The sequence below is a fragment of the Brachycentrus maculatus genome, unplaced genomic scaffold, assembly GCF_059751285.1.
Source record: "Brachycentrus maculatus isolate JH-2025_06_01 unplaced genomic scaffold, ASM5975128v1 h1tg000168l, whole genome shotgun sequence".
NCBI lineage: Eukaryota > Metazoa > Arthropoda > Insecta > Trichoptera > Brachycentridae > Brachycentrus > Brachycentrus maculatus.
In genome coordinates this window covers 143,469-164,310 of record NW_028280921.1, presented here as the reverse complement: position 1 = coordinate 164,310, position 20,842 = coordinate 143,469, and the positions used below count along the sequence as shown (strand labels likewise).

At 36.6% G+C, this 20,842-nt stretch overlaps 1 protein-coding gene across 3 annotated transcripts in view; it reads left to right on the top strand.

Moving 5' to 3' along the window:
• The window catches only part of mim (missing-in-metastasis), a 193,929-nt gene extending 175,130 nt beyond the window's left edge, over nt 1-18,799 (top strand). For 2 of the 3 annotated variants that reach the window (XM_088261874.1, XM_088261873.1), the window contains 8 exons: nt 934-1,042; nt 6,506-6,703; nt 11,014-11,178; nt 11,969-12,070; nt 13,037-13,777; nt 14,274-14,435; nt 15,932-16,056; nt 18,543-18,799. In XM_088261874.1, the coding sequence (XP_088118000.1) occupies nt 934-1,042; nt 6,506-6,703; nt 11,014-11,178; nt 11,969-12,070; nt 13,037-13,777; nt 14,274-14,435; nt 15,932-16,056; nt 18,543-18,650 (1,710 nt within the window). In that variant the 3' untranslated portion in view covers nt 18,651-18,799. The remainder of the gene's footprint in view (nt 1-933; nt 1,043-6,505; nt 6,704-11,013; nt 11,179-11,968; nt 12,071-13,036; nt 13,778-14,273; nt 14,436-15,931; nt 16,057-18,542) is intronic. The other variant, XM_088261875.1, reaches the window with a different exon arrangement.
• The last annotated feature ends 2,043 nt before the right edge of the window (nt 18,800-20,842 follow it).

Below are 20,842 nucleotides of genomic sequence, written 5' to 3'. Positions count from 1 at the left end.
GGCTGCTCTAAACAGCGCTTCGACAGTCCTGATCTTGGTCCAATCTCGTATATTCCGGAGCCAGGAGATCTGTCTTCTGCCCACACCTCATCGACCTTCTATTTTGCCTTTTATGATTAGGTGCAATAGCTCGTACTTCTCTCCTCTCAGCACATGCCCCAGATAGGACACCTTCCGGACCTTGATTTCAGTCAGCAACTGTCTCCCTGCTCTTGCTCTTTGGAGCACATTTGCATTGCTGACCATATCGGTCCATACTGTGTCACAGGTTTGATCAATATATCTAGGGATTCCAAAAATTTAGCAGTGTGGTTGTCAATCATGGATAGAATTGGTGAATGTTGCATGTGTGTAAAGTGATCACTTGATGAAGCTTATGACAGTCGTCTCTTTTCTTCTTGGTGTAGGCTTCCTGGCCTGTTTTTAAGAGGGATTAGCCTCCTGTAATGTCGATTCCAACCTGTCGAGCCATCTCTTTGGTGGTCTGCCCGGGAGTCGTCTACCTTATTGGCCATACAATGCAATGTGGGGGAGTCTGGATGGTTCCATTCTCCTCACACGCGCATACCATTGTTTCCTTCCTTGCGTTCTCCACCTAACGACATCTTCGATCTCGCATATTTCCCTTATCCTGTTGTTCCTTATTCTATCTCATAGACTCTTGCCAGATATGCTTCTTAAAGTCTTCATTTCTGACACTCTTAGCGCATTTTTTTGTGACTACGGTGTCTGCTCTGCTTTTAATCCCATATGTCATAATGGGATGTCAGTTTTAAGTCCTGTTAATGCCCACACTTCCGTATTCTTCTTCATCTATGTTGAGATGTCAACAATATTTTTATATTATTAAATCGATTTGATACTGCGCTGAGTGCTTGGATCGAAATTGTTACTTTTAAATATTGACTGTGCGGTGTGATTATTTTTGCAAAGGCTTGCGAGAGCAGTACGAGTGAGAGCTCTCTGGAGTCGTCTAGCGGCTACGGAAGCCAGGGAGCCTGCCAGCTGGAAGATGGTTCCCAGCATCCCAACTACAGCGACGGTATGTACAGCCGTGTTTTTTAAAGTCAAATTGGTATGTTGCTGTAAGCTTGAGTAGTGATTTGTCTATTGGGAAATGCCCAGAATGAAGCATTAGAACAGGGATCACAAATGGATAATACGGATCTATTAACACATTTCGGACCGCTGACAATGGGATTTGATAATTCGCTCACTCCTTTCAACAACGTCATATATAAAAAATCGTCAATTTTCAGTTGTGTTTGTTTTCGGAATGCCCAGAAAATGTACTATATCCCAGGAAAAGTGGCATATTTTTAACTTAATATTTACCCGCTACAGGGCAGAATGTGTTGTTTTTGCATTTTGAAGAAAATGTATTGTTTTTAAAAAATACTAAATATTTTTCAAATGGACAAAAAATACTCAGCTTTTACCTAAAAAGATCTGTTGCACAGTAAAAAGTTCAAAAGTGGCTTGATATTTATTCTTAATACATTTCATTATATTTTTAAACTTTGAAAACGATCTCCTGAAAAATAAAGTTTTTTGATAAATGACGTTGTTGATAGGAGTGAGCAAATCGTGTATATATAGTTTCGACCTAACAAAGAGATTGGTACATAATATTCATATAAAACCATTAAATTATTCATTTTTTTCTGCCTTTGAAATGAGGCCGGCGCAGAAGGTAAAAATACCCTTCCCATCCTTAAAGCCTCAATCGACCAAACGGGTAGAAATACCTTTCCCGTCTTAAGGGTGTTAATATTTTTTTAAAACTATTTTACGTACAAACGAAAGCCCAATTCACCGCACTTAGAACGTAAACGCAAAGTTTTTATTTTATTTTATTGAAAAAATTTTCATACAAGATAAAAAGGCGTTAAATAACTAACTTAGAAACTCACAGGGTCACACTAAAGGTTTTTGGGCCGGAAAATTGAGATAAATAAATAAAAAAGATTACATAGTCTTACTAGTTTTGTATGTCTAAGTGAACCGTTTTTAAATATAAGAATCATTTTTTGGTAGAGTAGACTTAAGCTTAGAAATTCTCATTTAGGGTCTGCGAAATAAGACCCATATACATGGGGAATTAGATTTTTTTGGCTAGTGTCTTCAATACTGAGTATGAAAAAATGACGAAATACGATAAACTCTATAGAATTTGGCAATAGAACCAAAGTTTTTAGACTAATAAAGATAATTACCTGATAACTTTGTCAAAAATGGTTAGTTTAACCTTCGATTACTCAGTTTGAGTCGATGACGGACACGGGGTTGACTGCAGACAGTATGAAGATGTTTTGTCCAACCATCTAGACTAGGTCCGTTGATTCAATACTCGATTATCAGTGGCTAGTCTTCTATAGCAACATAGCAATAATAAATTATTATTCTTCATTTCTTGGATAGTATTTTGCCATGTCGCTCACTCCATTCAACAACGTCATATATAAAAAAAACTTGATTTTTCAGAAGATCGTTTTTAAAGTTTGAAAATATAATAAAATGCTTAAAAAATAAATACGAAGTCACTAATTGAACTTTTTCTAATTGAATACTGCGCAACAGATCTTTTTAGGTAAAACCTGAGTATTTTTTCTCCATTTGAAAAATATTTAGTGTATTTAAAAAAAATAATTAAACAATATCTTTTTTTCAAAATGCAAAAACAACACTTTCTGCCCTGTAGCGGGTAAATATTAAGTTAAAAATATGCCACTTTCGCTGGGATATAGTACATTTTCAGGGAATTTCGAAAACGTGCACAACTGAAAATTGACGATTTTTAATATATGACGTTGTTGAAAGGAGTGAGTGGTGTGTTATTTATTAACACATTGTTAGCGGGAAACGCTTAAAACGTCTTTTACATACTGTTGGTAGAGAGCAGAAAACATTTATCAGCGTTCTATTTGCTTACTTTTGGTAGGGCCCGAGAGACGCCAAAAAACATTGTACAGATAAATGGGTTTGCGGTTACTTTTGATTTGTATACGACACTAATTAGTATACTAATTAGGGTCGGGGTTGATGAAAAAACTGCCCGATATCAATGTGTTAAAATAATACTCGGTTGGTTAAAATCAACGGTCCAATCCATTTTGTCTTCCCTGATTATTGTTTTTGTAAATCATACTTAGCTATTTAATTCATTAAGTATTGTATTCTTGTTAAAAATTAACTAAACTATGTTCATTTTTTATAAATAATTATTCATTGGTTCATCCACTTATACCGGAGTAATTTTTATACTTTAAAATTTACACTCTCTACATCTCTTTGAAATGTACATTCAATTTCTTTGTGCAAATATCTCCTATCTGACATTTCGCGTTATGGAGTTTGACATAAAATTAAACTTTGCATATTTCGTAAATCACGATCTTACCAGCTCGCAAATAATGCACTAAATTTGGCGAGCGTGCCTTCGCGGTTGCGGGTCCGATGGCATAGGATGCTCTTCCATCAGCAGTTAGAAACAGTGATAGTGAGATGATGTTTAGAGAAAAAAATACTAAAAATGCATTTGCAAAAAAAAAAAAAAAATGCATTAAAAATAATTTCCACAATTGTTATTTCTCCAATTTAATCACAGTGAAGTGACTTAATTATTTAAGTTTTTTTCAATCAATTACAATACAAGACATTTTTTGTTACAATTATTGGCGGTTTTTTCCTCGACTATATAAAAGGGTATTTGTTTGATAAATTGAATGAAGGCATCACCACTTATATCTTCTATTAAGGATGCATTTTTCAAATTTTAAATTTTGCCATCTCATTAAATCCTTGTGGGATATAAAAACTTTCATACGTTGAAGTAGTGTAGACGTTCAACCGCGGGCAGAATGGTTTGTGTTACACGTGTCCAAAGTGTCCACCTGAACCGGCCAATGACAAGTAAACCCTGTAAATGCCCGAGATTTCAATATTCCCTTGGACCCAACTCTAAAATTTAGAATTAGCTTCACATACGGTGTTTGAAAATGATGCGAAATGCATCGAAACACGTGTCACAGTAGATTTTAAGAAATAGTGGTATTTACTGAGTAAAACTTAAATTAAAAATGGATAGATTTTACCACAAAGTGACTGCCAAATCAATTGATGGAATATTATTATCACACTGTGGAAGGAAGACATTTCAAAATGTGAAATTTCTCGTTGAGTTGGGTGCTTGGAATATGCTGTGAGGAGTTTAATGGTGGACGCTGTCCGGAGGATTTCGTCGTAACATAACATCATAACATTAATTAAAACATTAATTGAAAATGGATAGATTTTATCACAAAGTGACTGCCGAATCAATTAACCGGATCCACGCGGCTCGCATAACCGTATGTGTTTTCACAAAACATTCCCTGTACGCGGCTGACATAACCGTTTGTGTTTTTACTTTGCTCCAAGTTTCGAACCTCAGTTCAACTTGGAGGGATTTTTTCATGGTTGGAACTTTGGATAAAATAATACGTCAATCCTTGGCCTTATGACATCTGTTGAAATATCTGACTAATAATTTGTAATATCACAAGGATAAATAAAAGAACAGATCCCTGATTTTTCTTGCGGTCGGTAATTAGTTCGCGCCATAATCATACCCTATATCTGTCTCACTCTCGACGCTACGCATCGCCAGTGGGTAAGAGTGACACACGATGCGTGCTTTAATTTATTTATGTTACCATCTTATTTGTTTATATTACGATATATTTCAAGAATAATGTGACACAAGTGTATTATAGAGTACCAAAAAGGCACAATGAATCCCATTGAACGATTTTGTTTAAGAAAATAAATCGTTTCTTAACTAAATACATGATAAAAGTAATCATTTAAAAAACGGCGAAATACCGCCGCGCACGGGCGTCTCTCAGGAACAAAGTGAACGCTGTTAAAAGGTTAATGAAAATATTTTAATCCATGGAAGGATAGGTCCGGTATTTGCATTTTTACAAAGAATTGAACATATTAAAAATGTTGTTTAAGTTATGCAATTTGTTTTGTTGGACCTTGTTTTTGTCATTGAGTGAGTGTTTTTAGATATTATTGACCTTTTGAAAGGTCACTCGCTATAAGTGGATTTACCAGAAATTTATCATTATTTTTTTAATATTAGTCAATAAAAACTTTTTTCTGTCTGATAATATTTTTTTTTGATAGTATTAATTAGTTTTGTGTTGCGCATGTGTACTAATTTTATATTGAAATATCCCGCCCAGACCCCAAAAAAGCGTAAAAAAATTAAATATTATTGATTAAATTGATTAGTTTTATATTATACAATATAAAACTGCGTTGACGCTATGCAGTGCCCTATGCACCATTGGGTGCAGATAAGGCTTAGAACAAGTAGAGGAATCAGTTTGTATAAGTTTACAAAGTCGTATATTTGAAAAAAAAATTGTCCACCTCTGTAGTGGTCAGCACGCTCGGCTACCGTTCTGGAGGTCCCAGGTTCGATTCCTAGGGGTGTCAAATAAATACAAGTGATTTTTTCACTCTAATATTTTTTTAATACTACCCTGGACTGGTACCTGAAGCGGAGGGCTGCTCACCTTTCCTTTGTGTGTTAATGATCAAGATAACACTGTGTTTGTATAATGCAGTGCCCTATGCACCATTGGGGTGCGGATAAGGCTTTTAATCAAATATTTGAAAATATGCTTCTTTAAATGGTGTCTGGGTGCATGTATGTATGTTTTTTTTGTTGTTTTCGTAAACATGATATATTCATTTATCAATTGTACCCCGTTTTTATTTTGTTGGTTATTTCAAGTGATACTAGCAACAAGGAATTACCGTCTAAAAAATAACATTTTTTAATAATAATATTTAAAAATAACAAAATTAGAAGCCATGCTAATATTGACATTTGTAATTGAAATATGGTCATTTTAGTCAAGCTGTTGTGGTAGAAGATACAAGCTTATATCAAAGATATTCAATCCATTTTTCACTCATTCAACGGGACTAGTACCTGAAGCGGAGGGCTAATCACCTTTCTTTCCTATGTTAATGATCAAGATAAAACTGCGTTTATATGATGCAGTGCCCCATGCACCATCGGATGCGGATAAGGGTTTAAGAAGTATCTATTGTATTGTTTTTAGAGATGAAACTTATTAATTTCTTATTAACTAAACATATTCACTATAATTTTTAAGACATATAAACTAAATATGCCATAAATCCTTGTACATAATATGCAAGGCGAATTTTCTTAGGCAACTAATAAATATTATTAAAAAAAATTAGAGTGTACTGCTCGTGCTTAGGGAGGAAGCATTGATGTTACAAGAAAATAAATAAGTAAAAATGACTAACCACCAAGTAAATGCTTTAAATATTAATAATATTGAGAATAAAATGAATTCGTTGTTTATTCGGCCGACAAATAGAGACGTAGTGTAATTGGTTTGGCTTGCGTATCGCATTGTATCGTGTTGTTTTCCGTTGTGTGCGCTTGCATGACACTCGGCTTTGCGGCATTCAGATTTCGCCGTGGTGGGCATACAAGTGAGTACGGAGGGCTCCGCGCAGGACTGGGCTCGCTGCGAGGAGGCCGTGCTCAGCGCGTCGCTCGGCTGTCTCAAGGCGGCGGACGGGGAGGAGCCGGAGTCGCAAGCCGTGTTCGCCACCATCAACAAGACCAAGCCGTGCGTGCCCAAACGCAGGCCACTATCCATGACAGGTATTACTGCACTCTGATCTGAACTCATCATGTAAAAGGAGCTGAGTCTTCAATTAAATTTATTTCAATTTATTCAACAATAAAAAATAAATATATACATAACAAACAATATTCAAGGCGTATATATTAAAAGTAAGCAAGAAGACTCAAAGGTGTAGAAGAATCCTGCTTCAGAAAACTCCTTCCGACACATGGAACAGATCAATATCCAATGTGATATTGTTCAACATAGCGGTAGCTCTTCCTACAGGCATAACCATCGGCAGGTTGGTCCTATGTATAGGAATGTGAAACAATCTATGTCAACGCTGTCTTAGGTAACTATCGGGAACATACAGACCAATGTTCCGGATAATTTCAAGATTATTGATCATACCGCGCAACAATCAATAAAAATGCGTAATCAAATACACATTCCTTCTAGTCTCTAAACTATTGTAGCCAAGCATACCCTGGAGAAACTCGGTCGGGTAGAGCCAAGGATAATAGCCGTACTCTCTCATGTAGAGATACCTCAGAAACTTCTTAGTCTTGGTCTCTTTAACACCGAGAAGGAAATGTAGGGAATCTTACTGTATGTAGAAGATGCAAACTTGCAGTAGAGAAGAGATAGAAAAAATATTGTATTATGTATGAATATCAATTTGAGAATTTGTCAATACAAAATTTCGATCCCTCACCATATAATATTTTTCAGCCCCAATAAAAAATACCAGAACTGTTAAGAAAATTTGGACCCATCAAACCGTAATGAATAAACCTAGGATTCTGCAAAATGGAGGTTAAAAAACGTGTGAAGTGTGCCATTTTTGAGATGTTTCAAACTAATCATAATAATTAAATTGATATTTTCTGTTGAATTTTTCATTCCTAATATTGAAAAAAAATATTGTCGCACAATTTTATTTTCTATATATATATACATATATTATAAATAAATAGAAATAATTCTAAGAAATATTCCGGTTATATATTAAATGTCTTAACACACAGTAAGCATGTTTTTATTCTAATGGAATATGGAAGTACATATAAGCATTCACCGGGCTTATAACTATAAAGACTTACAACTAAATAGGCTCTTTGTATGCCCAGACTTCCATATTTCTTTTCTATGAAAACATGCCTCTTCTCTGTGACAGTTATAATATATTTTATACATCGCTCACTCCTTTCAACGTCATATATAAAAAAAACTTGATTTTTCAGGTGATCGTTTTTTAAGTTTAAAAATAGAATACAATGTACTAAAAATAAATATCAAGCCACTTATTGAAATTTTTACTGTGCAACAGATCTTTTTAGGTAAAACCTGAATGTTTTTTCTCCATTTGAAAAATATTTAGTATATTTAAAAAAATAATTAAAAAATACCTTTTCCTCAAAATGCAAAAATAACATTCTGCCCTGTAGCGGGTAAATATTAAGTTAAAAATATGCCGCTTTTGCTGGAATATAGTACATTTTCTGGGCATTCCGAAAACATGCGCAACTATAAATTTACAATTTTTGATACATGACGTTGTTGAAAGGAGTGAGCGGTATGACCTCAGGGGGTTGAATTCAATGTGTGAATGCACTCATATATTTAAAAATTTAAATACAACCACAGATGTTAGCACAAGTGTCATTTTAGAAATAAATGTCACCTGGCTTTAGGTATGACTGCGGACGTTCACATATACCCATACTTCATTGAGAAATGATGTGTTTGGACGACTATGTACAGCTACATACAGGTTTAAATGTGACTGTATTTTGTAAACGTGACAATTGCTCTAACATATTTTTATTTTATTTTGAGTTTCATATAAATCAAAACACAATGCGTTGATGTTTGTAAAAGAAAGAGTGGAATTTTGTGTGAATTATTTTTATTTAATTTTTAAATTTTCTGTATTACCTGGATTCCAGCTATCACCCTAGGTAACTAATGAAACTCATTGTTTTCATATGAATATCGTAGGTAGCTTTGCACGCTTTGATTTTATTTACTTGTCTTGTTTGTTTAACAATATTTTAGGAAAATGTTCTCTAAATGCATGTTTGTTTTTTAAATGTGTGTTTTAGTGTCAATAGTTGGATGAATTATTTATTTTTCAATGATACGAGTCCATTACATCACTTGATCATCAATATCACTTCCTTCTCTGAAATTCCGATACTCAAATCCTCTTTTCAAAGTTTGTTTTAATTTCAAATACCATTGTCCGCCTCCGTAGAGTAATGTCCGCCTCCATAGTGTAATGGTCAGCACACTCGGCTACCGTTCTGGAGGTCCCGGGTTCGATTCTCGGGAGGGGTCAAATAAATAAAAGTGATTTTTTCACCCTGGACTGGTACCTGAAGCGGAGGGCTGATCACCTTTCCTTCGTGTGTTGACGATCGAGATAACACTGCGTTTATATGATGCAGTACCCTATGCACCATTGGGTGCGGATAAGGTTTAGAAGATGTTTGAGGATCAGGCGTAAGATTTCACTCACCTTTGAGTGAGTGAATACATTAGGCATTTATGAATATCGAAAAAAAAAAAAAAAAAAAACTGGAGTTTTGATACTCGGAGTTCAATTTGTTCATTTCAAATAGCATATTTGAGTTTCAGATGTAAGATTTCACTCATCTCTGAGTGAGTGAATACATTAGGCATCTATAAATATTGCAAAATATAATTGCCGCACACGATTTGATTAGACAAGACTCACTGACACGAATGCAAAATTATCTCTCACAGATTGGTTTTCCTATATCACTAGAGTTGAATGAATACTGTTTAATTTCATCTCACAAAAATTCAATACGGCTTATTCACTTAAATTGATAAAATTTTGTACACATGCTGCTATCATGAGATGTATTAATGATTTTCCAATGAGACTCGTAACATCTAGATTATATTTCAACCGGATTCGTAATAACTCGGTTGTATTTAAATCAGACTGATAAAATCTATCTCACAAATTCCAGTCAAATCTGTTGTATTGCATTTATATTCCGTCCTAACTCGTAACAACTAGATCCTAATTGGACTCGTCATAAATTGTATGAGTGATACGTTACAACCTTATCTACATTATATTATGCTCCAACCAAAGTCATAACAATTAGTGTTAGTTCATAAAGAGGTGGTATCAAATATGATAAAAATAGTGAAAGACATTGGTACCATAAACCAAGATAGGACACAAAATGCCGAACCCTCTTCTTGTGGAATGGAAGGCCAGTTGACGACAGTCAAAAGTCCAGCTTCTCCGAGTAGTTTTATGTGGTTTTTTCCTAGCAATGAGCAATTGCTCAGAAGTTCCTGATTGGCCCATACTAGTTTATCCTTGATCCCAACACAGATTAAAATTAACCGTATCCACGCGGCTCGCATAACCGTATGTGTTTTAATAAAACATGCCCCATACGCGGCTGACATAACCGTTTGTGTTTTTACTTTGCTCCAAGTTTCGAACCTCAGTTCAACTTGGAGGGATTTTTTCATGGTGTAGAACTTTGGATAAAATAATACGTCAATCCTTGGCCTTATGACATCTGTTGAAATATCTGACTAATGATTTGTAACATCACAAGGATAAATAAAAGAACAGATCCCTGATTTTTCTTGCGGTCGGTAATAAGTCCGCGCCATAATCATGCCCTATATCTGTCTCACTCTTGACGCTACGCATCGCCAGCGGGTAAGAGTGACACACGATGCGTGCTTTGATTTATTTATGTTACGATGTTATTTGTTTATATTAGGATATATTTCAAGAATAATGTGACACACGTGTATTATAGAGTACCAAAAAGGCACAATGAATCCCATTGAACGTTTTTGTTTAGGAAAATAAATCGTTTCTTAACTAAATACATGATAAAAGTAATCATTTTAAAAACGGCGAAATACCGCCGCGTACGGGCGTCTCTCAGGAACAAAGTTGACGCGGTTAAAACGTTAAACATGTTTTTTTTAGCTAGAAGAAACCAAAATCCACTGATTGATCTATAAACCTTGTACATAATAAGCAAGGTAAATAATAAATGCAACTCCCATCTAAAAAAAAACAACAACAAAAAACTATGTTTTTAAATCACTATGAATATATTTATAATGATTTTTAAACAAAGTTACATTTTAATTATAAAATGGAAAGTCACAAAGTTATTGGTTAAATATAAATTATAAAAAAAAAACATTCCAGCCGGCCTTGTAACATTTAGGTAATATTCAAACTGGCCTCGTAACATTTGGGTAATATTCCAACCGGCCTCGTAACATTTAGGTAATATGCCAACCGGCCTTATAACATATTAAATTGCAGCCACGTGTCCCCCGTCGAGCCTGCGCTTGGCACTGGGAGGGGGGCGTCGGGGGTCGGGCGGGGGGCCCGGTACCCCCCTGGGGGGCCCCTGCAGCAAGCCGCCGCCGCCCGTGAGGAGGTCGAGCAGCATTACGAGACCGCACCACATGCAGCACGCTATCAATGGTAATTATTACTTTAAAACAGTTTTTTAATTCTCTACAAGTTAAAATAAGGAACACTAGGATAAGAGAAATATGCGAGAGAGAAGATGTCGTTAGGTGGGGAAGGCAACGTTAGAGACAATGATATGCACATGTGAGGAGAATGGAACCATCCAGACTCCCCCGCATTGCACTGTGCGGCCAACCCCAAGGTAGAAGACTACTGGTCAGACCACCAAACAGATGGATTGACAGCTGGGAATCGACATCACAGGAGGCCAATCCCTCTTAAATACAGGCCACTAGGCCTACACCAAGCAGAAAAAAATTGTTTATTTTTTATATGAGATATTATATCGCTCACTCCTTTCAAGAACGTCATAAATCAAAAATTGTTAATTTTCAGCTGTGCAAGTTTTCGGAATGCCCAGAAAATAAACTATATCCCAGCAAAAGCGGCATATTTTTAACTTGATATTTACCCGCTACAGGGCAGAAAGTGTTGTTTTTGCATTTTGAAGAAAAAGTATTGTTTGAATATTTTTTTTAATAAACTTAATATTTTTCAAATGGAGAAAAAACCTTCAGGTTTTACCTAAAAAGATGTGTTGCACAATAAAAAGTTCAATAAGTGGCTTGATATTTATTTTTAATACATTGTATTATATTTTTAAACTTTAAAAACGTTCTCCTGAAAAATCAAGTTTTTTGATTTATGACGTTCTTGAAAGGAGTGGGCGATATATAAAAAAATCATCGTACTATAAATATCATATACAAATTGTTAATATTTTTTCTGTTTTTTATTATAGAATATGGAAGCAGCCAGCATCTAGCGAGTGAGGGAGACGACAATCTACCCCCTCCGCCCGCCTTCCTCCTCAATCCTTCTGATGTTCACCAATCAGAAGCCGGTATGCCTTGATCAAAAATAATAATAACAATAATAACTCTAGTCACCATTAGGTTTACATTGCCCGTAGATCATTGTATAAATTTAGCAGGTGTATTAATTCGTTTAAAATTTTTGATTCAATTGTGAGAATGTCTTCAATTCAATTGTGTTCAATTTGAGAATGTATTGGATTTATGCAATATTCTCAGGACAGCGATTGTAAAATTTAGTCCAATTTGATAACTATGGTCCTATTTGCTTTCCATAATGCTGGAATATTTTGATAATATGCAATTAGAATTTGAGTAAAATCTCACAGTAACATTTATAATGAGCAATACTCACTGCAATTTCAAGTAATACTTGATGCAACATTAAGTACTACTCACAGTAACATTAAGCAATACTCACAGTAATATTGAGTAATACTCATAATAACATTGACAATGATTGTAATACTCACTGCAATATCGAGTAATACTCCCAATAACATTGACAATTAGTAATACTCGCTGAAACATTAAGTACTATTCACAGTTACATTAAGCAATACTCACAGTAATATTGAGTAATACTCATAATAACATTGACAATGATTGTAATACTCACTGCAATATCGAGTAATACTCCCAATAACATTGACAATTAGTAATACTCGCTGCAACATTAAGTACTATTCACAGTTACATTAAGCAATACTCACAGTAATATTGAGCAATACTCATAATAACATTGACAATGATTAATACTCAAAGTAACATTTATAATGAGTAATACTCACTGCAATATCGAGTAATACTCCCAATAATATTGACAATAAGTAATACTCGCTGCAACATTAAGTTCCACTCACAGTTACATTAAGCATTAATAAAATTGACAATTAGTAATACTCACAGTAAAATTTAGTAATACCAATAGTAATATAAATTATTTTACTGATCATGGGCATTTTAGATGATTTTTATATTATTGTCATTTTCAGGGAAAGGAATCAACGTTGCCGAGACAGTCAAGGCTCTCACAGAGCTGAAGCACACTCCCGCAAGCCCGAGTCTACTGAGGAGGAATTCCAACCTGCAGGGACAAGCCCAACCGTCCAGCGCCAACAACGCCAATCCGCAGCCCGTTCTGAGCTCCTTCCAACAGTCGAAATCCACATTCACCGCCCTTCAAAACAACAGCAACCTGAATCCCATATACGGACCGGCAGGTCACAAGATATTCACATACGTGGAGCAGACTAGTACGCTACACGGATCGCGCAACAGCAGTTTCACGAACTTGAGTGCCAATTCCGGTTTATACGGGAAGGAACCGAATAATTTGAATAACTCCGATATATACGACCACGGGAACCGATTGATTTCTAGCAGCTACAGCGCTACGGTCATGTATAGCTCCAGCCCGAACACATCCAACTACTCCGAGTCCTCAATGTCCTCGTTTGGCCAGAGGACTCCGGGCAACCAGACGCCGAGCACTCCGATCTACGGGCAGACCACTTTCGGCAAGCAGCAGAGCTACGAGAAGAAGAACACCTTCGGGGCGTCCACTCCCGGAGGCAACTCCATCTACGCCCAGCCGAGTCAGATAATTGCGGGCTTCAATAATCTGGGCTTCGGGGGGAACAGGAGCCAGGAGACGGGGAACATGAGCCCCCTGAGCATCAGGAAGACCATATCCAACAGCCGCTCCCAGAGTGCCGACAGGAGAGCTAGTGACTGTAAGTCGAAATATTATAGACATTTCCTACAAACAAATGCTAGACAATGCGAAATATTTGTCCACAACATTATGAGTGCCAAAATATTCAATTAAATTTTTCAATTCAAACCCCAATGGTGCATAGGGCACTGCATTATATAAACACAGTGGGATCTTGATCGTTAACACACAAAGGAAAGGTGATCAGCCCCCCGCTTTAGGTACCAGTCCAGGGTAAATATTAAATAAATAAATCATTATTGAATAAATATTAGAGTGAAAAAATCACTTATATTTATTTGACCCCCCCTGGGAATCGAACCCGGGACTTCCAGAACGGTAGCCAAGCGTGCTGACCATTACACTACGGAGGCGGACAAAATAAATAAATCAAAATAGTGTTCATTAAAAATTGTTAATTGACAGCATTATTAAAAAAATACCAATTGTTTGTAGCATATATCACTCGATTTTGGGTGCTTTGCCAAAATAAAAAAATGTTGTTTGCTGTGCAGATGGCAGCGGCGGCGGCGGGGGGCTCATAGCGGCCATCAGTGCTCGCCTGGCGCCCCAGCTGTCTCCGCGCAACTCCCGGCGCGGGGCAGGGGGGGTCGAGAGGGGCTCCCAAGATTCCCTGTACGCCCAGTCCCCGCACAAGGCCTCTCAACACCAGAAAGGTAAAGTTACCTCAGTTTCAGCCCTCTTCTTGTGTCCAGTGTTGAACGAAGGCCTCTCTCTTGGACTTCCACAGTTCTCTGTTGGACGCGACTCTCTTCCAGTGCAGGCCCGCCACTTTGTAACATAAGGGTGGAGACTGACCGGAGCATTTCGTCGTGACATCGCTCGCGGCGAGCATCACCGAGCATCCGAAGCTACGGATGGAGCGCTCGGCTCGGCGTACTGACTGCCTGAATGCTCGCATCGTAACGTGTTATGTTACAACGAAATGCTCCGGTCAGTCTCCACCTTAAACCAAGCTAGGACACTAAATGCCGATCCCTCTTCTAGTGGAACGGAAGGTCTGCTGATGACAGTCAACAGTCCACCTTCTCCTGAGGAGTGCATTGTGGTTTCCTCCCAGCAATGAGCAAATGCCGAGAAGTCCCTGATTGGCCCACACTAGATTATCCCTCGTGTTCTCAGCACAGATTCAAATAAAAACATATATATTTTGTTAAAAGAAACAAAAATTTACTTAATGAATTATAAACCTTGTACATAATATGCAAGGTAAATAATATTAATTCCCATCCAAACAAAGGCCCGCCACTTTTTTAATGTCATCAGACCATCTTGTCTGGGGCCTACCTACGCTTCTGCATCCTGTTCTAGGCTGTCAGACATTTGTGCCACATGACCTGCCCAGTTCCACTTTTGTTCAGCGATTCTCTGATCCATATCTGTTTCCTTGGTCTTTTCTCTTATCCAAACATTAATTTTTCGATTTCACTAAACATAAATACTTCCTAAATTTGATTAGTGTGGTTGTTAATCATGGGTAGAACGGTGATTATATGTCTCACAATACTTACTTCACAATACATACTTATATTATAAATATATTTTTTTTAAGAAAAAAATATATTTGCGTTTTTATTATTTAAACAACTGTTTCAAGTTCATACTATTTCTGTGAGCCTAAGCGGCTCATTATTAGAAATAGGTATCAAATTGTGGTAGGGTGGGTTCGAACCGAGAAACTCTGACTTAAGAGTCCACGACACTAACCACGGGACCACAACCTGACACTATGGATGCTGCAAAGACAGAACATGGTTCGAAGACATGGCCTAGGTGACGTTGTTCATGACAGAATGACCTACAACCTGAGGACGAAGAGAGCTGACCCCAGCAGTCTACAAAGACGATAAGTTGGGATGTAGCCAAAAAGAAGAAGGATGTCAATGTCTTGGAAGCTAATTAGCTAAGGTGTCAAAAAAGTGAAGATTGGCGTAAAAAAAGTGAAGGTGTCAAAAAAGTAAAGGTGTCAAAAAAGTGAAGGTGTCAAAAAAGTGTGATTGGGCACACAAGATATTTGAAGGATTGGCTAGCATGTGTGAAGAGACACATCATACCCTTCACCTTTCTTATGGACACCACCTCTGCGGTTCGTTTGTTTATGCTTTAGGTTAGATTTTTTCAACAAAATACTTGAATTACCATATTTTTTCAGGAGTAACAGCGGCCGTGCAGCCCGCCTTCTTGGATAAGCTGAGTGCCACGCTCCGCCAGCGCCAAGCAGAAGGATCGCCCAACCGTGCCGGGACTATACGCCACATTATCAACACTAAAGCGCAGGTAATCTCAACGTGACACAATTACTCAAAACAGTCTTTTTTTTTTTAATGTTAAATTCAGTAAAACTATGTTAGGTCAGGATTCCATTGAGTTTTGCAAAAAAAATATCCAATTAATATTTAATTTGCTGTCCGTAACCATTAAGAATTCCAGTGGTGATCATGTCTTTAAGAAGTGTCCATCAATGGTTGCTTCTCATTGGAAGGGACAAGGTAGAAAGTGAATTAATTAAAGTCCAGGTGTAATTATTTTATTGTAAAACCTTTATATTGTAAATTGTTATTGTATCTGTTGTATGTTAATAATAATAAAAAAAAATAAAAAATAAAAAAATTGTATTAACATGTTAGTATTTCGGCTCAACACAGGCCATGCCTAAAAAGCCGTAATACATGTAGTAATTTTTTTTTTATGTATCTATAAAATAAATTTAAAAAAATTACAAATTTCACAATTCAATTTACAGGCACAAAAATATTTGAATGTTTCCCGGCACTTTATAATGGCTGCTGGCTATATGGTGACTGTCCACATGTTTATGCAAAAAAAACACAAAAAAGATGTGTAAATATAGTAAGTCCGTTTTGTCCGCCTCCGTAGTGTAATGGTCAGCACGCTCGGCTACTGTTCTGGAGGTCCCGGGTTCGATTCCCAGGGGGGTAAAATAAATATTAGTGATTTTTTCACTGTCATATTTATTCAATATTACCCTGGACTGGTACCTGAAGCGGAGGGCTGATCACCTTTCCTTCATGTGTAAACGATCAAGATAACACTGCGTTTATATGACGCAGTGCCCTATGCACCATTGGGGTGCGGATAAGGGTTTTATTATATTTATTATTATTAAATATAGTAAGAAAATTTGACATATTGTTGTCGGGCGGTTTTTGCATCAACCTTGACTAATTAGTATGCTCACCTGTAATATTAAACAGGTATTAGAGTGTAAAATAACTGATATTTATTTTTACCCTCCCTGTTGGGAATCAAACCCGGGACCTCCAGCACGGTAGCTAAACACAGTAACCATTGCACCACGGAGGTGGACAATTATAGGACTTTAATTGTAAGCATTTGAGATGTGGGTTTGGAGGAAGATGACCAAGACATCATGGGTTGTAAGGAAGTCCAACGAAAAGGTGTTGCAGGACGTAAAAGAAAGAAGAGAGCTTTTAAATCATATTTTGAAGAGGAAGGCCAAGCTAATAGGGCACTCAATTAGAAATAGCACCTTTCTTAGCAACATCTTCGAAGGAAGAATCTTGGGAAAACGAACAAGAGGCCGCCCAAGAACTTCATACTTCCAGGATTTGAAGCGGCTCATGGACGTCTCCTATTCGCAGCTCAAGAGGATGGCGACTGACAGAGACAAGTGGCTGACACTACAAGGCGCTGCCTTTAGAAGATGATGATGAATTGTACTATTTAGGGAACATGATAAAAAGTATATACTTTGCGTAAATAATTTTTAATTTAAATATTGTCAAATTAAACGGTGAGAACATAAATACTGCATAATGTATTGACACATTGTAGTCGGGCGCTTCGAACAATAGACTCTAGCCTATGGCGGATGTTTTTCGCGATCACCGCAAAAATATATTGCTTTCTTAAAATTTACACTATTTCTAAACCAAATAATATTTTCGATTGAAATTTTCAAAGAAATCATTTATGACATTTGATCATCAAAAACAAATTATAATTGCTTTGATTACATCATAATTTTTAATTAAGTATTCCATATTTCACAATTTTAGAAGCATTGTAAACCTTAAAAAATAATCGTCCCCTCCGAGGTATCATTCCCTATACAATGCTAATATATTCAAATAATAAAATACCAAACAGTAAACAAAACAGTGCGAGCGGTATGAAAAATAGTCCAATACGTGAAATGACTCAAACTAAACTGGAGATTGAGATCGCATAAAAACTCTAGATTTCTGGTGACACCTTTACAAGTGGCACACTAGCCAATCCGGACAAGGCATCTCAAATAACGTCGACAGACTGTCGCCTAGCACCCAGGTAGCAAATTACCCTTCAACGCGTTTTATTTTACGCTGATAACAATCCCGTATATTGCCGTTTCCCGCTGACAACCGACAGTCGACAAAAATGGTATTTGTCGTGTCCCGCAGTTGACCGACAGTCCGCGAAAAACGGCAAATGCCGTGTCCCGACGACAACGTGTTAATGAAGCCTCCGCCTCCGTAGCGTAATGGTCCCGGGTTCGATTCCCAGGGGGGATTAAATAAATATAAGTGATTTTTTCAGTCTAATATTTATTCAATATACCTGAAACGGAGGGCTGATCATCTTTCTTTCACGTGTTAATGATCAAGATAATACTGCGTTCATATGATGCAGTGCCCTTTGCACCATCGGGGCGTATAAGGGTTTAATTAAAAAAAATTTTTTTTTTGGGCCTTATTTTTCGATGACTCTGTACTGCATTAATAAAGACCTTTCTATTCCAGCCGGACCCTCGCGTGTGTCACGGGTCCCTCATGGAGCAGATCAAGCGCGGGGCTACTCTCAAGAGGAACAAGCACTGCAACGATCGCTCGGCACCCAAAATACACTAACTCCCATCGTTTCTCCTCTCCCGTTCCATACGGCGGATCATCTCATCATGAATGCAGACAAGAGATTCTAGTTGAAGAGGTGCTGTAGTTTTAGAATTATTCCTGTTCTATTCTGTGCATTTTATTTATATTTTCATCATCCTGTCAAGATGTATTCCGCTATACTAAGCACAGAGTCTTCATAAAGGTGGAGACTGACCGGAGCATTTCGTCGTAACGTGTTACGTTACGATGCGAGCATTCAGGCAGTCAGTACAGCGAGCCGAGTGCTCCATCCATAGTTTCGGATGCTCGGTGATGCTTGCCGCGAGCGATGTTACGACGTTATGTTACGACGAAATGCTCCGGTCAGTCTCCACCTTAAGAGATTGGTTAAGGAATTATAGCTATATCTCCCACCAAAGAGAAAAACAACATTTCATGAAGGTTTTTACTTTTTTTGACATCTCAACATAGATGAAGAAGAATATGGAAGTCTGGGCATTTACAGGGCTTACGACCATCATAGGCTGGTTTAAGTGATCTCTCTACACACGTGTAACATTCACCAATTCTACCCATGATCACACTGTTCAAATTTTGGAACTTCTAGATAAATTGTAAAAAATAATTCCTAATTGGAGATAATCCAGATTTGTGAACAAGTATTTGGACACACTCAAAATATTGTTAAATATAAACACTATTTTATAATGTTTTGAATATTGAAAGCATTAACTTTGTGGATCATATTGATATATTATTTCGATAAATAAAAATACTTTGTGTTCTGATCCACTCACATTTTTATTAACCAACTAGTTTCGGCAACAACCTGTTGCCCTCTTCTGAAGAGGGCAACAGGTTGTTACCGAAACTAGTTGGTTAGTAAAAATGTGAGTGGATCAGAACACAAAGTATTTTTATTTCTCGAAATACTATTTTATAATGTTCCATGGAGAAAGAGTTGAAGGATAAATTTCTCTGATTCGTATACATATACCCCTTCTGTGCTTAGTATGGCAGTGTTGGATGTTTTTTAAATGACTGGCGTCATGCAGAAAAGAATCAGTCCACAAGTTTGAAGAGAAAAAAGTATAAAAATTTTATAAAATTTCTGTTTTAAATATAATGAAAATTTCTTAATAATTTTTATAAATTCATTCATTCATGATAATTCTTAAATTCAATAAGTTCATATTGCGTTTTGAACTATTTTATGTATATATTTACATTAATTGATTTGGCAGTCACTTTGTGGCAAAATCTATCAATCTTTAATTGATGTTTTACTTAGTAAATACCACTATTTCTTAAAATCTTCTGTGACACTTGTTTCAATGCATTCCGCATCATACGGTGTTTGAAAATGATGCGGAATGCATCGAAACACGTGTCACAGTGGATTTTAAGAAATAGTAGTATTTACTAGGTAAAACATTAATTGAAAACAGGTATTTACAATTTAAAATTCAAAATAATGTCCCCATTGGGTTGTCCCATTCCGAGGGTACATTTTATGAATATGTATTAGTTTATGAAATTATTTATTTGTTATTTTTTGACATCTCATCAAAGATGAAGAAGAATATGGAAGTCTGGGCATTTACGGGGCTGACGACCGTCATAGGCTGGTTTAAGTGATCTTTACATCTCACCAATAGATGTCTCTAGTGAAGTTCTAGTGATTCATGAACAAGGTTTCTAAATTGGTTCAATAGATTTATATTATCCACTGACACTTCGTGATGGAATTGCATTTTTAATTTATTATTAGATTAAAACCAATATTTTTAGCTTTTCCACTTTTTTTATTTGACCAGCGACCGGGTTTCGTCGTTACCGACATCATCATCATCACCAGTCTGATGATGTCGGTAATGACGTCGGTCGCTGGTCAAATAAAAAAAGTGGAAAAGCTAAAAATATTGGTTTTAATCTAATAATAAATTAAATTGGTTCATATATATAGAACTTCCAAGAATTTGAGTAGTGTGGTTGTCAATAATGGGTAGAATTGGTGAATGTTACACATGTGTAAAGTGATCACTTAAACCAGCCTATGACAGTCACCAGCCCCGTAAATGCCCAGACTTCCATATTCTTCTTCATCTTTGATGAGATGTCAAAAAATAATATGAAAATAACTCCTGTAATTGGAGATAATCCAGATTTTGTGAACAAGTATTTGGACACACTCAAAATGTTGTATT